The sequence below is a fragment of the Pagrus major genome, chromosome 20, assembly GCF_040436345.1.
Source record: "Pagrus major chromosome 20, Pma_NU_1.0".
In the NCBI taxonomy this organism is placed as follows: Eukaryota; Metazoa; Chordata; class Actinopteri; order Spariformes; family Sparidae; genus Pagrus; species Pagrus major.
Window position 1 is genome coordinate 1,275,588 of NC_133234.1, and position 21,218 is coordinate 1,296,805.

At 42.9% G+C, this 21,218-nt stretch overlaps 1 protein-coding gene across 1 annotated transcript in view; it reads left to right on the forward strand.

Annotated features, from left to right (window-relative positions):
• The window catches only part of LOC141015901 (putative uncharacterized protein MYH16), a 54,791-nt gene that overhangs the window by 26,865 nt on the left and 6,708 nt on the right, over positions 1-21,218 (forward strand). The window contains exons 6-10 of the mRNA XM_073490126.1: positions 3,347-3,437; positions 12,072-12,128; positions 17,135-17,221; positions 18,156-18,401; positions 18,494-18,611. Coding sequence (XP_073346227.1) covers positions 3,347-3,437; positions 12,072-12,128; positions 17,135-17,221; positions 18,156-18,401; positions 18,494-18,611 — 599 coding nt within the window. The remainder of the gene's footprint in view (positions 1-3,346; positions 3,438-12,071; positions 12,129-17,134; positions 17,222-18,155; positions 18,402-18,493; positions 18,612-21,218) is intronic.

Below are 21,218 nucleotides of genomic sequence, written 5' to 3' on the forward strand. Positions count from 1 at the left end.
CAACTGGGAAGCCTGGCAGATAACAACAGATAACCCAGTAGCAGCCGTTGGCTGGTAACCACACGTCGCCTCAGGGGCAACACCACCCAGAGTCGGCCATGAAGGGGTTTCCGTCTACTGCATTCAACGCTGTGGGTTCTGAATGAGCTCAATTCCTGCCCAACCTTTGCAGCTTAAAGAAGACACAAACCATTTTCTCAAACTGCTCATGACTGGGTTGATGTCAAAATAATATAATAATAATAATCTTATTGACAGTAATACAACCTCCAACTTCCTTCAGTATTAGTTACTAGAATCTGTATTGGTGTATATACAAGCAATTTGTTTTCCACCCTCGCTCTCGGCAGTGCACCGAACATGTCTCTGCTAAACCCCGCCTGAAGCCCTGGCAGTGCGCAACCCCTGGCACCAGCTTTTTCCATCGTCCACCTCAGCTCCTCATGCTCTTCTGGTCTCAGTCCAAGGGTGTGGTCCTGAGGGAATTCTATCTTCTGGGGCCCCGGAATGCAGCAGCAGATCTACTGTAACAGGGAGGTCCCCATCCTGGCGAGTGGTGCCTGCACCCACACATAGTGGGCCAGATATGGCTACGCTTTGGCCAGGTGGAAGTAGACTTTTTGCAACAGCAGAGAACACTCACTGTCCTCTGTGGGCATCTATGCACAGCCCGTCGGGGCCCCTGGGCAGAGACGCCCTGAGCCTTTCATGGCCTTATGTGAGACTGCATGCATTCCCTCCACTTCCTCTCCTGCCGGTTTTCCTCAGGAAGGTGCACCAGGGTACTCTTAGTGGAACCGAATTGGCCACAGAGACCGTGGATGGCAGAGGTCCACAAGATGCTGGAGGGCCACCCCATGGCAGCTTCCAATTAGATGGGATATGCTATCAGAGGTGCAGGGCAGGATTTGGCACCCAGAGCCCCAGACTCTGAGGCTTCATGTATGGCCATTGAATGGCAGCATTTGCACTCACATGGCCTAGACAGGGAGGTTGTCGACACCTTGCAGGCCTTGTGGGCCCCCCTGCACTCTGCTACAGTACGGTGTCAAGTGGAGGGTGTTTAGCAACTGGTGTTGTGCTAAGGGGGAGGATCCCTTGACTTGCCACATCTCAGTAATTCTCTCCTTCCTCCAGGACCTCTTTGCCGCTCAGAATCCACACTCAGGGGTTACCTTGCAGCAGTCTCTGCTGTTCATGAGAAGTGTGATGGCTTGTCTCCAGGAGCATCTCCCCTGGCTGCACAATTTTTAAGAGGAGTGAGGCGGAGTGGCCCATCCTAAAACCCCCTGCTGCCCTCCTGGGATCCAGGTGGTTCTCAGAGCCCTTTGTCATCTACCAAACCCTGCTTTTCAGCCTGAGGTCTTGGCCAGGAATTTTGTCTCCAGGCATGTGGTCCTGGAGGCCGTCTATACTCCACCACACCTTTCTGCAGAGGCTGAGAGACTTCACAACTTGTGTCCTGTGAGGGCCCTCAGGCTCTATGTTGACTGCACAAAATCCCTTTCGCTCTTCAGACAAGCTTTTTGTGTCATATGGAGGATCCACATTGGGCAGGCCTATTTCAAAGCAGCATCTGGCCCATTGGTTAGTGTATCTAATCACCCTGGCTTATGTACATGCGCGAGTGGACCCCCTTTTCTGGGATTGTGGCACATTCTACAAGGGGAATGGCTGCATCGTGGGCGCTGTTTCAGGGCACGTCCTTGGAAGAAGTGTGTGATGCTGCTGGTTGGACATCCTCATCTACTTTCACCAGGTTTTATCACCTGAACCTGGTTTCATCAGCTGTCCCCTCTTCTGTTCTTGGGGTTGCAGGGGATGATTGAGTTTTTTGTTGTTTGCCTTGCCTGGCCCCTTTTTTTGTTTATACATTCCAGGTCACTAGCATGGACCTGGAGTCTCATTTGTTTACCTTTCATTTGTTTGCAATAAGCCAAACGCGGCTTTATGAATGAAAATTAACCTGTAACCACTTGTTGTCACTCAGCAGTGAAGGTTGGTCCTGTCCTGCCTTCCCAGTCGGTAGAAAGAGAGAGAGTGTGTTGGTGCGTGACACATATAGTGTGCAGCGTCTGATGTCGCACCCACAGATGTGATGAATTTGGTATAATGCTCCTGATCCGAGGGTTATAGTCACATGGTTAAAGGTTCACTTTCGTTCATAAAACTGTGTTTACATACGTAAACATTTGTTCTGTTTATTCCTTTGGAGTGGAGAATGGAGATCAATTTAATCGAGAAGTCCCACTTTTGGATATTTGACTGATAACGTAAGAAATTATTCATTTCATTTCATTTTTCCTCTTCGGAGGTGGTGCCCCTAAAACCAGTGCAAAATCATTGAGAGATTCCACTCCATACACTTCCTTCTGCACAGTGATACAGATGGTGGGTGAGAAAATTGGTCCTACATGAAACTACATACAAGGTCTGTGGATTATTTTGACTAACCAGATCATGATTTGAAAAACTCATACTGCTGCTTAGTTTTTCAAATGTATTTTTTTTTGACTGGGTGCCATCTATTTCCATTATATTGGAGAGAAGGCAGACATTTCTACAGCTGATATCTCCAAAACTCTGCAACTCACACCCAAACAATCTACATGTGTGAAGCAATACAGGTAAGGGGTGAACTTTCCCTTTAATAGACATTTATGTCCAAAATCTTTTCAATTGGGCATTAGGCATTCAACTTTTCTATGGCATGCCACTTCAGTAGCCAATCAATGAAGTTGGATAAATTAAGGTGTTACAGTGCAACTGTCAATGGAGACTGTTGAGAGGGAAGCTGAAAGTCTCCTACTTTGTAATCAGACATGGTAAAATATAAATGACCTGGAATTTATTTGCAAGTGCGTCACAGCCCACCACGGCTCTTTATCACACAGTAAATAAAACAACATAAACACAGCAACTGCACAGCAGCAGTCTTCTACTCAGTTGTCAGACATGGTAAAATATAAACGACCTGGAATTTATTTGTAAGTACGTCATGGCCCAACATGGCTCTGTATCACACAGTAAATAAAAGTTACTGTGGGAATATAAGTGGAGCACAGTATGTCCTGATTATGTACGGTACATAAATCTGGCACTGAACTATGAATCAAACAATAAAGGTATCTACCATCTGTCTTCCTGTCGTCAAGTATAAATCAATCTCCAGACTGTATTCAGTCTTATTTGAACCAATTTTAAATAAGCTGGACTTTAATTTAGATGAATCGTTGGGCTATTTGAAACTGTCTTTAAAGTGACTGATAACATTCCAGCTTTGAACTGACTGCATTAGTTGTTTCCAGCGGTTAGATTAAAGCAGTGTCTCTGTTTCTCTGTGAAGGAAGGACCTGGAGATCAGCAGCACCAGCTCCAAGCTAGAAGCAGAGGAGGCCCTCAACATTGGACTGCAGAGGAAGAACAAGGAGATGCAGGTCAGTGTACAGTAGATACAGTACTGTAAACATGGTGTCCATCGTGTTTGTGTATAACTCACACTACAGAGACAAAAATATGTTCACACTGACCCATTCCTCAGACTCCAAAGTTAAGAATGTCTGTCCCCAAATGCTTCCCTTACCTTTCCCTTGTGTGTAGGACAAGAAGCCAGATGGGGCATTTTTCAAAGATTAGGTTCAGTTTTCAAAAAGGGTCTAATCCCCCTTAAACAGCTGGGCACTGTAAAGTTTTTAACTATTGTTACTCAAACAGGAGGAAATTGTGCAGTAGCTGTATGGCACATTGAAGAAGATACATCAGGCGTTGGATCAACACATAGTTCTTGCTGGTAGGACCTATTGTGAGGTGAAGCTGTTTGTAGTTCTTCCCTTCAGGTTGATAATCATCTCCCAGGCATCAGGTCTGGTATGTGCCTTCCATCTGCAGCCTTTAATTTGAGAGATGTGGTGAACTTTTTCAAAGAGTTGTGCAATTACACACGTCACATCCAGTACAGGTACCTTGATGAAATCTTGATTAACCTGCAGCTGGCTTTCAAGATGAGTCCGTGCAAACCATCAGGAGCACTTAGAGTTCTGTTTTGAGGATATATCGGACACCACAACTCGGTGGAAGGCTTCCTAAGAAGACATGCAGGCAGCTCAGCTGTAGCTTACAGAACACTGTTGAGATACATTCCTGCCTTTCAACAGAGCTGCTGGGCTCGGCTCCGTGATTGGAGCAGTCACTTCACAGCTCCATGCCTGTCAGGAGATGGTTAAAACACACCGCCTACATCCAAACTGATAACCATCTCCTGCTTCCCTCTGACGGTGTGACTCGGAGCAGTCAGGGGTAGCTGCAGTCAGCAGCTTTTCTCTTTACTTTTATACTTTTTAAAACTCACATCTTCTTCAGATGTGTGGTTCTCTGTTGCTTTTTGCCAACATGGAAGTTTCTACCTCAAAGGAAGTGTCAGTGTTGACGTCTGCATTATAACTGAAACAAAAACGTGGCATGATTAGTGTGTTTCAGCATTAATTTGAGAAGAATGATTTAGAGTGCAGCTGACACTACATCAATGTAATATTGCACTTCCATAAAGCTGGGGGACTCACACAAGACTGATTTTAAGAATAAATGATCAGAAACATCCTACATTTCCAACTCAGCAGCGTCCTTAATGAACCTTTCTTCACATCATCAGAATTTTTTTTTTTACTCTGGAAGCTCCTCCTGAGCCACAGAAGACAGAGAGGAGTGTCCCCCTTTTAAATATTATTATGTGTTACACACTCGTGCAATACAATAAGCCCAGCTTCTCCCCCTACTGGTCAAATGTTGTAAAGCTCCTTATGACTGGCTGGTGATTTGTTAATTTAACTGAGGGGGTCGACCAGTTGGAGCACCTCCATAACATGAGAGTGAGTTGGAGAGTATATGGACATACTGTATTTAGAAGAGATACAATGAGTTAGGCAGACTAGACTAACATGTTGAACTAAACAACCCCTTTGTCCCTACACTCTCTGCTACTAAGGAGATATAGAGGAGGGACGGCGTCCTCCCTCAGATCACCTGCTGCTTCTAGCAGAGAAAGACGGATTGAAGGCAGATGTACTGCAGAGGACCCAATGAAGTGCAGTGTTGAGTGTGAAGTTGCAACACATTTAATAAACGTGTGAGCAGCGAGCCGCTCAGCTCACAGTGCAGTTTGATATGAACGCTGTTACACCATAGCTGGGCAGGGCCTGAGTGTATTGTACATATTTTTGCAACAATATGTCTCACGTTTCCCTGAGTGAAGGCTATTAGAATGTACTAATGTGTGACATACATACGCATGTATCTATATCATAGGCTACATCACCATATGCAGTACAGAGCAGGACAGAGCTGCTAACTTTACCTCCATTCTGACATAGGAGCTGGGACTAGAGCTACATTTGACTCAAACATGACCCTCAAAGCTCTTATAATGGGTATACTGAGAAATACTCTCACTTGAGCCCCAATCACAAATGCCTCAGCATGGAGGAACCAAAAGCTTGACAGAGACATCAGTGACTGTGACTGGTATATTGACTGAAACCACTGTGGCCTGGAATAGAAGAGTGGCACCTAACTGAACCTCAAGTCTCAACACAACTGAGGGGAGAGTCACTGCATTAGTGACCACACAGATAATAAACAAGTCATTTTTGGTGTGTTCTGTGGAAAATGACCACCAAAGATGATCTCATTTAAAACACCATCTTCAGGACTACACGTTTTGTAGCACATGATCCTTGTATAATTAAAAGTGGACAGCATTATTTGCTTGGATTCAATTGGTTTTAGTGCACTATTTTCTCTAGTGTTTAGTCTGGAGCCCAGGAGGGACAGTGAGGTTTGTACTGAGGCTCTTCCTGTGAATCTCACTGTGTCTGAGAGCTTTTATCTGTGTGTGTGTAAATCTGTGAAATGTGTTTTGTCTGTGTCTGTCCCTTCAACGAGCGAATGGGATGTGAGGAGAGAGAGAGAGAGAGAGAGAGAGAGAGAGAGAGAGAGAGAGAGACATTTGAAGACAGTGGTTTCAAAGCTCGGGCGGTTCTCCTCCACTCTTCGATGCCTCTGGGAGCCTGATGTTTCATCCAGAGGTTTGTAAGAGGAAAAATAAAGAGTGCCTTTGTCTCTGACTGGACGAGTGAAAGGCGATCCGTGTGTCTTTGAGGGTGGGCATGTTTTCACATTTACTGTAGCTTTGGCATTCTCCCTATCTCACAATGAGGCCATTATATGTGAGTCTCTGTGTGCCTGCATGTGTGTGGACTCTTCTGCTCCTCCTACTGATAAAGATGCAGGTGGACAACAGCCCGGCTCACTGCACGGCCCAGCTCTTCTGTCACCCACTCACGTCTGGGTTTGACGTAAAGGTCACATGAATATGTCCACAAACTTGGAATCAAAGAAACAGCTTTGTCCGTCCTTACTGATGAAGCCATCCTCCCATCCTCTCTAGTGTACAGTGCTTTAAAGCAGCCGGCTTGAGGGGGTGTAATGGGGGTGAGAGGCCTGCAGTCCTGATTTCTTGCCCCATGCTGTTAGTGGTTTTATTACATGGTCATAAAGCAGTTATACTGAGCTGCAGGGCTGCAAAGGGTCATCACAATCTGAGGTGATGAAGCTTGTTCATGCCCTATAGCCTGTTTGGTTTGTACCAGATGTTTCACAGGAGGTGTCACATCAGATTGCGCCAGAATGGTGATCATAACATTAGGGAAGTATCCTCATTGATATCCAGCAATGCAGATAGGTTTGGTATTGAGATATCTGTCAGTCTGACTCCTGCCTTTACCTCAAACACATGGAGGTGAAAGGAATTATATTTGTAGTAGGGCTGTCAATCAGTTAAAATATTTAATTGTGATTAATCGCATGATTTTCCATAGTTAATTGCAAATTAATCGCACATTTCTTATCTGTTCTAAATGTACCGACATACAGTATACTGCAGCAGACAAAATCTCCCTGTCTACATACCTGCCTACCAGCACACACTCGCACCAGCACTGCCTGTGCACTCATTGCACATTGACCAGAGTCTGTATAATATATATAATATATTGGCACAGAATGGAGGAAAAGCCTAAATTTCCCAGTACTAACATGCTAGCTTGACAGCAGTGAGCAGTAGCCTAACTGCTGGGCTGGGTAGCCTTTTCAGACTGAGGTACATTAATGCTGGCTATTCTCCTTGTGTTTATATGATTGTGGCAATTGGCAAGTTGTTTATGTATGCATTTCTTAGACTATAAAGATTAGAGAGCTTGTTGAATGTATAAAAAGTAGCCGCTAACACATTTCTCATCGGGCACTGTGTGTTCATGTGTTCACGAGGGAACTGGAGGAGGTTCCAAGCATGCGATGAGAAGATGGATATCTATCACAGGTCTGTTAATAGGGACAGGCTACGTTTAGCTTAGCCTAGCTTAGCCTGAAGACTGAAAGCAGAGGAACACTGCAGGCCTGACCCAAAGTCAAGAACACAACTCGCAGCTCCTGTAAGCTCACTAATAACATTTCAACACACAAACAGAAATTATTTTTGGTTTTGGCGGAGCTACATGCTGGGATTCTTGGTGGATAAACTGTTGTTTATTAAGAAGTTACAAATCCTTAATGCTAAAACCTCCAATTGTCATTCTTACATCACTGTTGGGCACTATTAAACAAAACCAGACACAAGATGCACAACAAACATGTTAGATTTTAGATATTTTAATCTAGCCAGCTGTCTACACAGGTAACAGATTGGCTAACGTTTAACCCTTGCTTTTCGCTTGTTTATTTTCTGTGTTGAGCTCTGAGCACTACCAGCTGACCTACACTCAGTACTTTACGTGAACGCATCTTGTAAAACTATCTCTCTGACTTAATTCAATTCGAATGTGTCAGCTGGACAATGACCGTCAGCAGCTCCCGTGTTTGTTAACCAGGAGAGAGGAAGCTTTTAGGCCGAATACATCAGTCCAGTCTCCAGGACATAATGCTAGCTGTTAACGTTTCTGAAAAACCACAGATACGTCCAAGGTTGACACTTGTACCAAACTTGGCATGTCATGGTCACATTATATGCTTATAAGCCAACTTTCATATCATGAAGTGGAGGAGAAGGTGGTGGTGTCATTACAGCCAACAAGGCCGCCAAACTGCCAAACACAGTTCGAGTCATACCACCAAAACAGGTATTTTAGGTCAAAACATGATGTTTCCTAACCCTGACCAAGCATAATCGCAGTGTTGTGAAAATTCAACATAAACAAACGTTTGGTTGCAACATAAACAAACGTTCAGTCTGAACTCTGTGGTTTTGCAGAAACGTACATAGCTAACATTTATTCTGGTGAGTGGGTTGAATAAAAGCTAGTGTAGAGCTAGAGTTATTCTTTAGTGAGGGGGGCCAGTTACGACAAAAAGTACAGGAACACTCCTTGTTTTCGCTCTAGCATTGAGTCCTGTTCCTAAATTGCCAAATTTCCTCTCAGGACAACTGTGTCCAATCCACTATGGTGAGCTGTGATCTGTAACAAATCAGGGAGTGTATGGTAATGATGTATTTCCTACAGTTGGTCTGGAACTGTTTTTGAAAACTCAATTTGTAACTCAAACACAATCATATATTACTATAACTCTGTTTACTTTAGATTATACACTTGTACAGAGAAAAACATGAAATCCTCCAGTAGAGTCTCCTTCTAAAGGACCCAGATCGTGCTGTGAGATCATGTGTGTCTCATTCAAACATCTTAATCTCTCTTGTACAATGAGCACCTGTGCTGAGCAGGCGTCACGTCATCTCTAATTCCACTGATTTGACCTGCGTCATCACCTGCAGTGAAAGGCTTTGACCAGTTCAACAGCTCCTGTCATCACCCGACCAATCAAACAAGCAGCACTTTGACTGTTGGAGGCTGCACACTGCCATCTGAAGGCATTTAAGAGAACAAAGCAGATTCCAGGCCAGTCGCAGGGTCGTGAGTTATGTGAGCATGTGTGGACAGTATGGTGGACTGACATCAGCTGGGGGTCTGAAATGCTCTGTGTCTGGTGCAGAGGCAGAACTTTCAATTGTGTGGATTTGTTTCCCCCCTCCGACTGACATGGGAGGATCTCACAGGATATAACTGCCCACGCCGCTGAGTATCCCCTCAGACACAAGCAGAGAGACATCAGCCCTGAGGCCACATCTGATTGTAATTTATGGACAATTATTATGGTTTCAGAGTGCAGCAGGAAAACAGAGAGCCAAAACTTTAAGAACATACAATTATGGAGATCAAACCCTGCGACCATTCTCAGCAATGATGGCCTAATTTTGTTATTTCCCCACAAACTCCAAGTAAGCTCCGAAGTAGAGAAGAGAAGCTGCTGTGGGATCATTTAAAATAGAATAAACGTGATTTAAAGAAGTGCACAAAATCAATGTATAAACTCTCTCTGACATGCATAAGTAGCCAAAGTTGCATTTATCCTTGCAGTCTGGCTCAGACATCTTAACACACTATGTACACTATGTTTTCAACAATTGTATTAGAGCCACAATATTTATTTTGAGGCTGTGGAAAGTAGGAATCTAACAAGAAACAGATATGTGAGTGGGGAACTGTGAGAGACAGAAAAAGGCAGTGCAAGCAAGGGGGTGTGGACAGTAAAATGCCTGAGGGGATCAACAGCGAAGCAGTGTGTGTGTGTGTGTGTGTGTGTTAGAGTGTGTGTGTGTGTGTGTGTGTAGGGGACAGTCAGTCAGTCAGTCAGTCAGTTGGGCTGCTGCTGCCTCACCATGGCTGTTCTCTCTGCAGATGTTCTACGCTGGCATGTGAGTTTTTATGTCACTTTCTCTGTCTCTCTGTTGATGCTTAACTTTTAGAAATACTGCAGGAAAAAGTTGTACAAGTTGATATTTTCATGTCTATTTTTTGTATTAGTTCTGATCTCACTTTTGGGACATTAAGATAAACTGTCTCTGCATTAGTAACAAAACAATGATGGTACAGCTGCAAGGTAATTTCCGGCCCTTGTGTGCTAATCCTGCTCTTTAGTTTCTGATTTTGTCATGTTTGTGGAGCTTTGGGTGCCGTGTAGCTGCTGAATGACTTTCACCACATCAGTGAGTGTACTGTAGGTGCTGGTGCAATGAATGGCCCTGGGCTTCATGCCATGTCAGACACACTTCCTGACACCGAGACACAGATAGAGGCTGCAGATAGCGCAGAACATGACACAACTTGGAAAGACGCAGCCATGTTGGCAAAAAAAAAGCAATACTTTTTTATTAGCGGTGCAAAGAGCAGCTCTGGCACAAGATTAATGGAACAAAATTATGTACTGTGGGTGATTTATTTATGTTAGATCCTTCTGATTGTTTTGACTGTTGGAGCGGAACACGATCAAATAATATGAGGAGCATTAAGTCATACTTAAAGCACATAGAGCTGGTCATACAAGCAGAGGAGGAAATATTTACGTGATTTACTTTAAGGTAGCTGGACCACAATGTAAAAATCCTCCAATAAAAGTAAAAGTGCTCTTGTGAGTGAGTGTTTTACAATTATGTTACATTTCATTATTATTACTAATGCATTAAAGTATAAGCCAGTTATTGTTGTAGTAAGTCTCAATGGAGCTCATTTTGACAACTTTATATCCTGATCTGGAGTTCAATTTCTAACTATTAATCCCTTTTTATAAACTGATCATATATTTTGATTGAGTAACTAGTGTATGTAGTGAAGTAGCTAGAAATAGCACATGGGTAAATATGTTTAGTCTAACTATTTTTAGGTATTGTAATTACTGTTGTTGGTGTTTTCGTCACCTGTGAACAAAATAATAATCACATTTTTCATCAAAATCTGGTAAATTTGCAACCCTGAAAAAACAGGAACTCTCTTTTGGTTTTTGGTTGACAAAAATATCAAAAACATTTTATTATAACCTTCTATTTACCAGTTATAAGCAGTGCATAAACAGTTCATTAATGGTCTATTACATGCTGTAAAGGAGGTATAAGCCGGTACAATGACTTTATTAAGTGTTTATTAACCTGTCTGTCTCTCTAACTGTGACACATTGATAACTGTATAATCAGTTAATAACACATTAACACCTTAATAACTCATAATAACTCATTGATACATTGGTACAATGTGTCTTCAGAAGTTTTAAAGACTTTTAAACACGTGAATGTTTTTTCACGTTCTTTGTGGAAAGTCATTTAAACTTTTTGATGTTGCATATATGATATATTATATACTTGTGTTGTCAAAAATATGGATGTATCTGTACATATTGATGCAGTCTGGATACACAGGCACCAGCTGTGCTTTCTCACATAGGCCATGCTGCCTTGTTATATTCTTTTTTTTTTTCAATGTGTTTTCAATGTTTTCAAGGTTTTGTGTTGAAGTTAGAAATTCCAGTATCATGACAACACTATTGTATATGTAATTTAATTTAATCAGGATATAATCTCACTGTGATTTAAAGTCAAGATACAGTAGCAGCACCACATAGATCGTAAAGATTACAACGATAGATTGATGCATAACTCATAACTGTATAATGAATTATAAAAGAATAACAATCATTTTCACAACTGCACTGCATATTCAGTCCTTCTTGGGAAAATCATCGCTGACTTCCAGCCAGAACTGTGAAACCAAGAGAGAGTAAAAACACAACACAAATTCCTCGAATGTCATGAAAATGGCACCGATGCTTTTTCGTCTCTCTGACCGGACATAGCAGACCCAGCCCTGGGTCAGAATACAGATAATGATGGTGACTACAGACATTCTTGCCCCTAAATTGCTACCTGAGGAAAAATCCAGAGGCATGCCAAATCCTCAGAGAAAGCCGAGTGTATGAAACGGCCTCACCACACACAAGTGCTGCCCTGAAATAGCAAACAATCTGCGGAGGTGACGCCCCATTTGTTCTCTGTCAGAATGATATAGGCACTGTGAAAGCAGAGGATAACAGCTCAACTTCAGATATCCTGCTCATATATTATATTTTAGTGAAAGCAGACTGTTTTCCTTTAGCCATTTCACTGAAATCCATTTCACCATCCACTCTTCTCTCTTCAGGCTCGCATCGAGGAGCTGGAGGAGGAGCTGGAAGCGGAGCGGGCCATGAGAGCCAAGGTACGGTACTATAAGTCACTGTGTAACATCTCCCCTCTCCGTACATGAAACAAAGAGCAGCTGAGCCCTAAATCTGTCAGTCAGGCTGCGGGGCAGAGAAGATGATGCCAGGCAGCTCTGGGATGAGCTCAGCTCTGCTGGAACAGTCGGGCCTGTGGTGCTGCGAGCCGTTTGTGAATTGAAGGAAACATTAAAAGAGAGGGAGAGAGAAGAAAAGAGGTTGCTGATGTGTTGGCAGCCGGTGGGGTACGTGTGTTGGTGCTGAGCCTCTGGTCACCCCAAACCATCTGCACCTGTGATAATAAACTCAGGGGGAAGAAACCTTGTGTTTCTGATTAACATGCAGGGCAACCCCAGAGGCGTACAGGGACCCCAACATCCTCTTTCCTCTTTCTTATTTCTTATTTTTCCCAATCTTTCTCTACCCCTTACACACTTATTCACACACACACACACACACACACACACACACACACACACACATATATACATATATACACACACACACACACACACACACACACACACACACACACCAGTGCACCTTCTGTTTCTTGTAATCTCCTCGCCTTCTCCTGGAAGAAAATTGGAAGAACGGGACATTTTTTCCACCTTTTTTTGCGCCCCAGAAAACTTTCCAAGACATCTTAGTCATGTAAAAAGGTTGCAAAACAGCACGCCTGCTTCATATAAAGATGATCTACCAAGGTGGCCGCTTTAAGTGCTTGTTGTCTCAAGCAAGTCACTCTTAAAGTGTGTGTGTATTTAAGCCCCAGAACCTCGTTGCCCCTCTTAAGACCTGACTGCACTCTCCGTGTTACAGTAGGTGAAGGCAGAAAATGCAAAAGGTACATATTTCACCCGAGTGTTGAATAGAGTGACAGCGGGCCTGAGGGCGTGTTTTGCACACTTCTCCCCACTCTGGGTGGCATTCCTAATGGTGCTAGCTGGGTCTCCCCCCACCCCCACCCCTGCCCCACCAGTCTCCGAAGCCACAGAGCAGTGAAAGAGGCAAGCTGAGACATGCAGGTCTTTATCTTTTCCACAGTCTTCAGGGGAGCTCAAATACAACATACCTCTGCAGCAGACAGGCTCTCTATTGTTAGACTCTGCTCCTCAGGTCACACAACGGAGATATCATCAGGAGATAGAGGCTGACAGACAGACAGCACTACTTTCCATCTGATCTTCTCCCAACTGGAATACCAGCTCGCTGTCACACACACGTACAGTGTGTGCACAGAGTGTTGTCACACATACACACAAACATGAAAAGCACACACAGCATTCACACAGTATGTTATCTTTAAGCTAGATATTGATATGACATCAATATCTTTGACTTGGACATTAAATGAGGTGGCACTAAAATTCTCAATTAAAACCCCAAAAAACAAAGAACTTTAAAGCACTAATCAATGTTTTACATGAATAATGGGTCAGTATATTATGTATGATGTGGCAGAGGTTACTGGTGGTACCAAACCCAAAGCAGTCCCTCTCAGCACTACTGAGCTTCTTAGCATCTTAGCTTATTGTTGAAGGTTTATCGGCAAAAAACACCAGCAGCATCTCAACAGCAGGCACTTTCAGTGTGAATCAGTTGTACACTACCTGACCAGCAGCTGACAGCAGACAGACAAAGTTTGCAACTAGTTGAAGAACATTGGATAAAGTGGAGCACCTCCTTGCCTCAGGGGTTGGTCATCAGGTGGCCAGAAACATGACTGCTGGATGTCTAAAGAGGCAACAATGTGCACCATGTCAGTCTATGAGGTGATATATCAAAGCTGTGTTTACAGCTCGTTCTGCTGCCACCAAGTGGCCAACAAAAAGATTCATTCTAGTTTAATGCTCAAGTAAACTGTCCTCTGTGGGCTGAACTCACAGATGATGATAATGTTGATATGCATAATACGTTAGCAAACAGACAGGAGCAACATTAGCGTTCATACGTTGGGTCTCCTGATGAATGTCAGTCATATTCTCTCTTCTGGCCCTGGTTTGAGTTCCAACAAATTTTGAATAAAATATCTGGCTCTTTAGTTGCTTTTTCCACTGAAAACAGCTTCCTTCATGTGCTAGAGAAGGGGCTGACGAGAGTGGTGAGACTGAATCAAAAGCTGTCGGCTGTCAAACCAAAAAAAAAAAATGAGTTAAAAGATGCTTGGAGTTGAGGGCGACTGCTTAGCTGACGTGCCAGATGGTTTGTTACATGAAACCATCTGAGAAGTCAACCTTGGTTGTGTAGAAAAGGGCAGGAGCTTTCAAAAAATACTTGGCAGATGATTGGAGAAATCTGTCTATTACCATCTATCACAGGCTAACTTCAACCAATCAGTCACCATTTGATGTGAAAACATCTTTTCCATCAAGAAAAGTCTTCAGTGCTGTGATGCTTCTGTCAGTGATAAACTGATGGTACAGCAGCATCAACGCTAACTTTCTGACCCAGCGTTCAAATGAAAATATTCAATGCAGTTTTAGCAGTTCAGGAACTCATCACTATAGAATGAAATGTCAATTAAAGGCGCATTTCAACAAAGTTCATAAAGAAAAACTCTATCATGCAGCTCTACCGTAGCCATGCAGATAGTTTAGGTTTTTATTCATGTGACTGAGATACCTTCCTCCACTCCAATACAGTGTAGTAGATGAGTGCAATGCCACACATGTGTGTTTGTTGGGAAACTATGCCCTGCTTCATCTGCATAATCAACACTGAACAAGTATCTACATGACCAGGTACCACAACACAAGCCACTGAAGGCCTTACAGTCAAAGAGCACACTCATTTGTCCACTTAGTTGCAGCCCAGCCTTCTTCTACCGCTGTTAGCTACAGTATCTTTTTCGAGCTTTTAATATTAAGATAAGATAAGAAGATAAGATATATTGAAACTGGTTGTGTTAATGGTAAATGAATTGTTTTTACTACCTGGGGTAACACTCTATTAATTATTGTGTTATTGATCACATTCAGACACTAAATGAGGCGTTCACTTCCCACCCACCATTGCATTCACATCACAACACACTGTTGAATCCTCAGCCCCCTCAACACTTGCAAACAGCTACACAGAACTGTGTGTCGTACAGCACCATCAGATTTAGATGTTAGTCCCAGGATAAGTTTGTACTGAACTGTACAGAAGTTGTGTGCACTGGCAGCTTAATGCACAATTGTAATGGACATTGTTAGCAGTGTGTACACCTTCATATTCATTTCTGGGTTTGATCATAAATGGTAAATAAATCTGGGTGACAGCGTAAATTCTGTTGTCAGGGAAGAAACCACATCATACATGGATGATACTAAAGAACACATATACAAACACACACTGGCATGCACAGACTGAACAGAGACACACTCCTACTCCTTCCCACTCTTATGCTAACAAAGATGAACCTCCCTTCTCCAGCAGGACACTGACCCTCTATGAGCATATGGATGGGAGTGGGTGGTGTTGGGTGGTGTTAATCCAGAGGGGCTGTTGACTCAGTCAGTAGTGTGGAGGAGAGCGATGAGTGAGCTGAGTGCTCGTGTTAACCCTCGACACAGAGCCAGGTTGTAGACACAGAGGGTGGGGCTGGAGGTGTGGGGGTGAAGGAGGAGGCCCCCAGTGAGTATCATCTGTTTTCCCTCGTTCTGCCTGAGGTGTGCTGACGGCTGTGGCTCATTGGTGCTATCAGGGAGGCCTGGGACTCCAGGTTTTACGGACCAGTCTCAACATCTACGGCTGTCTTTAAAAGCAGCTGTAAAAGATCTGCGTAAAAACAACAAGTGCTCATAACTACAGAGCTCTGGCTGTTTTGTGTAATGGCATAGCATTATAAACTCTCTCCATGTGTGCTGCACCCTGTTGGAGCGTGAGAAGACTCTCCGACCACTTTCCTGAGGAGTTTGTCATCATCATTCATACATTTCTGAGTTTAGTTTTTCTTTTAATGTGAGATATCAAATTTGATTATACTGCGCAGTGTGTGTATGTTAAATATATAGCAATGGGCGACTCCACTGGGTTAAAAAAGAAGTTTGATTTTATGTAAGTTTCTGAGACAATGACCCGACTTCTTACTTGATTTATTACCTCAGTCAATCGCTAGATGTCACCACTTGATTTACATATTTATGTTAAAGGTGCTGATATTTGATGATTGTTTTCAATAACTTACATTTTTGAGTTTATGTGATATCGGCAAGTTACTCAAGTTAAAGTTAAAGCTGCACTGATAAATATTTTTATATTAACAATGAATCATATTACTATGTATAATGTATAATATGAAAGGGCTTAAATGTAGTGACAAGCACTCCTGACTCTGCATTCACCCTCAGCTGTACTGAGCATTGCATTTGTCTTGCTGCATATCAAAGCTGGCTTGTTAGGTTTCCCCCAAGTAGACAAAAACACAAGTCAGTGCAGCTTTAAGGGTCATTATCAGCCTGCTAAATCCTCTGTCCAAATGAGATTAAAATCTAGCATAACATCAACAAAAGCGAGACTAACAGCAGCCGGACTTTTAGCAGTGAACAGAGCATTGGACAGCTCACACGGGAAACAGGAGTTCACAGATAATATTTGGACTGTGTGACAGGAGCTAACCTCTGTGTTGTTCTGATTGAATACCAGCTTCTCCTCTGACCTCCGACCTCAGGAAGGATCACTTCCCCTTGTGGGCTGTCAGTCATGCTGATCCCCTGGTGGTTAAATATCCTGTCCCGGTGATGGGACCTCTTTAGGGTCAGAATAGATGAAGTCCTCTGCGTGAAGGTTAATACAGTGGAGCTGTTCATCAACGCGTTAATCTGACGGAGGGGTTCTGAAGTTGTGTTTGTTAATAAATTATTTGATGCAGGTTTTTTTACTTCTCACTGAGAGACTTACTATACTTGCTCTGTGGCAAAGTGGAAATATACATTCATGTGAATCATAATAAAATAATTCTGATCATTTAGTACTGAGTTGTGTTTAATACCATCCTGAACGGCTCTGTTTCTGGCAGGTTGAGAAGCAGAGAGCAGATCTAACCAGAGAACTGGACGATCTCACTGACCGACTGGAGGAGGCCGGAGGTTTCACCACCTCACAGGTAAACCATATATATGCCACCACACACACACACACACACACACACACACACTTTGTTAGCATAACATCTTTTAAAGGCTACACAAGGTTTGTTTATTTATTTAACCTGCAAAGACGTCTCATTGAGATTAAAATCTATTTTTCAGGAGAGTCCTGGCAAAGACAGCAACATATAACAATTAAAACAAAGTCAAATCTCAAAGAGCTGTTATTCAGAGTTGGTCATTTACGATGCGATATGAGTCGATACAAGAGAGATGAAACATCACAATATGAGATGAGGAGATATGATACGATTAGATATGAGACGATGCGATGTGATACGATACAATTCGATTGGAGATGATACGATAAAGGAATTCTGATACAAAACCATAAAAGATGAGATTATATGACATGAGACCAGACGAGACAAGACAGACGGGGTGAGATCATTTGATCAGAACCATCTGTATTCTCTGTTTATATTGAAATTCTTTTTGCATCCTTGGGCAGTTCTGTTCAAGAAGTTTACACACAAAATAAACATTTACACGTGTGACATATATTCATATATGTCATATATGTCAAACAGTCATAACCACTAAACAGATCGCATCACAGCCTCAGATTCAGTTCTTAGTCAGCAGCATCCTGATTATGGTTTAGCAACAGGTTAGGCTGATGTGTAAAAATAATTCTTCAGCCTGTTGCATTAATATGGAGAGACTCGCCTGTTGGAGGAAACTTTAGAAACATTTTGGCATTGTAATGTTGAGAATATTACTCAAAACTGAGGTCACATGTCTCCAAAAACTTCTTACATTAATACATTATGCAAAAATGATCCTGTGCATGCTTTAGGGCACAAGTTGCAGTTTGGTGGGGAGAGAAGTTGAACACTGCACTGCAGCCTTAAACACAGAGCTTCACTGGAGTCTGTGTGTGCTTAACAGATGGAGATGAACAAGAAGCGGGAGGCTGAGCTGCAGCGTCTGAGGCGAGACCTGGAGGAGTCCTCTGTGCAGTCAGAGGCGCTGGCTGCCACTCTGAGGAAACGACACGGCGATGCCATGTCCGAGCTGAGCGAGCAGTGCGAGGCTCTGCAGCGGGTCAGGGCCAAACTGGAGAAGGAGAAGCAGAACCTGAGGATGGAGGTGGACGAGCTGGCTGCTTCTTTGGACAATCTGCAGAAAGCCAAGGTCAGGAGGTCAGGTCACATGTACAGAGGCTCACACTGACCTGATAACAAGCCGGTAACGTCATGTTTGCTGGTGTTTGTGTTGTTCTGTAGATGTCTTCAGACGGCCAGATGAAGAAACTGGAGGAGCAGCTGTCAGAAGCCAACAGGAGAGGAGACGACCTGCAGAGGGCGCTGACTGAGCTCAGTGTGGCCAAGAACAGACTCACAGGTACTGACCACCTGAAATATGTTCAGGTCCTCTCGTGTTCTGAGGCAAATACAGCTGGTGTTAAGATCCTGACCATCTAAAGATTAAGGTGCAGTTTCAAACGAGAAAAATCTTTATGTGTCACATACAAGTATCTTCTTCTTCTTCTTCTTCTTCTTCTTCTAATTACTAGCAGTACGATCCTAATCACCTCACACATTTAGTTTCTTGTCTGAGCTTTTTCAGATCCACGAAAACTCAATTTAAACTCTTGAAAAGTTTAGAAAACTTGTGACAATGACTGCAGTTATTCCATGTAGGCCTCAGGAGAAGCTGGCTGAGACATTAGGTTTTCCAGGCCTTTAAAGTTAAGAAATATTGGAGATCTTAGCATTACATGTTACATATTGTAGTGGAGTCTAAATGCTTTTGCACTCGCTGTATGGGCTCCACCTCCGAAGAGGAATAATGAAATCAAATCAATAATTTCTTACGTTATCAGTCAAACATCCAAAAGTGTGACTTCTCGTTTAAATTGATCTCCGTTCTGTGTGGAGCACAGAACAGTGACTGGGTCTAAATGAAAATATTTATTAATTGATCAAATGCTAATTTAATGAGTTAAATGAAACGATTATCAGACATGAATATTTACCGTCCACAAGCAGTCAAAATGATGATAGTGAATTGAATGATGAATGAGGAGAAATGATCTGTTAAATACTGATTCTAGTAGTCTAGTACTAATACAGAAGGGAGATGTGAACTTTGGAGGTTGAATTACTGTCAGTAAGATGATTATTATTATTATATTATTTGACATCAACCCACTCATGGTGGTGACTGAACCCACAGCGTTGAATGCGGTGGACGGAAACCTCCAAGGGTCTATAATGCAGCGAAAAGCAGCTCCAGTGAATGAGTGAAGAGGTTGGTGGGTCGGTGTGAAGAGGTGGGAGTGTATCCACAGCTCAAACACCGCCAGGAACAGACATCACCAGAGCTACTGTGTCAGTTAACAGGGAGTCAGAGACCAACCAACAAAGCCAACCAATCAGAGGTGGAGCAGGGCAGGTCTTATGAGAACCAGTCTGTCTTCTTGAGCATAATGACTGCATCCTCCGCTGTTCAAACAGAACAATACAATGGCAAGGAGAGACGGTAGAATGCATTCATACTGATGTCCTATGTTACATCCATGATCTTTATGAGTAAAGTTACACACACATGACAGGTTGGTAGATAACATCACAGTCCCACGATGGTATTGTAGCGTTTTTATCGCGATCACGAAATTCAGTATATCGTTACATCCCTAGTGATTTTACATAAAGGTTAGCGCATTTTGCCTCACGCTACTCGCGGGAGTTTGACCGCGGGTGTATATGCCCATAACAGCCAGAATACTTTGTACATTAGCTGCAAGATAGTGAGCAACAACCAACACCGAGGGTGTGTGTTTGTGTTCGATCTGAGCCAAGTGACACTCACCAGATACTCTGTTTCCTTCTGTTGTCCTGCAGTGTCTTTCCTTCTCCTCTCTGTATGTTCATGAAGTCACATTACATTTCTCCTCCATTCAGCAGTCAAATAAGTGAGTTACAGTATATTACAGTGAATTTTGACACCTCTGGGCCTGTTATGGCAGTGAGAGTGAAGATAAATCCACTTTTCAATCCCAAAGGTTTAAAAAAAACAAACTGTGCTCTCCTCGACTACCAGTGTTTTCCTCCAAAGCCCGCCGGCTCCAGCTGCTGTCTGCCAGTTAACGCTAACAGAGTTGCTTGTTAATCCAAAACACCAGCCTCTGTCCCTCCACTCCGTCCTCCGTCCCTCCACTCCAGTCTGTTAGTCCAATTAACTGCTCAGAAAGACAGATATTGGGTCTGATATCTGAATTAAAACACAGCAAATATAGCCAAGAGATCAAGTTCAGTGACTGCAGCTAGCTGAGGTGAAGCCGAGCAGAGAGCTTGGGGCTACCTGTCACTCAAAGCGGCCACGCTCCTAATTATGGGTAAATTTAAGCGTTGATATAATTCAAACAAGTGAGTCATATCAAATTCACCCCCCATACAGTTCTCATGAAGGGATACATTATGTGTAGAGACCAAAACCATTTTTTTGTACCAGGCTGTGAACATGGGCTCTTACGGGGATTGAGTCACTTTTGGAGACAGCCTCAAGTGGCCATCGGAGGAACTGCAGTTTTTGGTACTTCCTCATTGGCTTCAATTATAAAAATCGGTGATTCCCACTTGATTAGATCCCAAGAATACAAACAGAATGAACGTAAACACGAACTTTGTTTCATTACAAGGAAACTCTGCAGGGCACCTTTAACAAACACTTCAGAGAGACACTCGCAGAGGGCAACATATCTGGACCATTGCTCTTCACATTTTCCAGAATGTAACTGAAGCCAGGATTACTCACGGCTGCCACTTTCACAGAATGACTTCTACTTTGTTTTCAATGGCAAGAAAATCTGTTTATTTGTTATTTATCTGATTTTATTTGACTGGCAGGTCAACACTGTCGCTCTATTTAGTCTTTGATATTTTATACTGTGCATCTTACTTATCAGGTACATAATGTTTTCTGTGACCACACAGAGATCATTTGAAT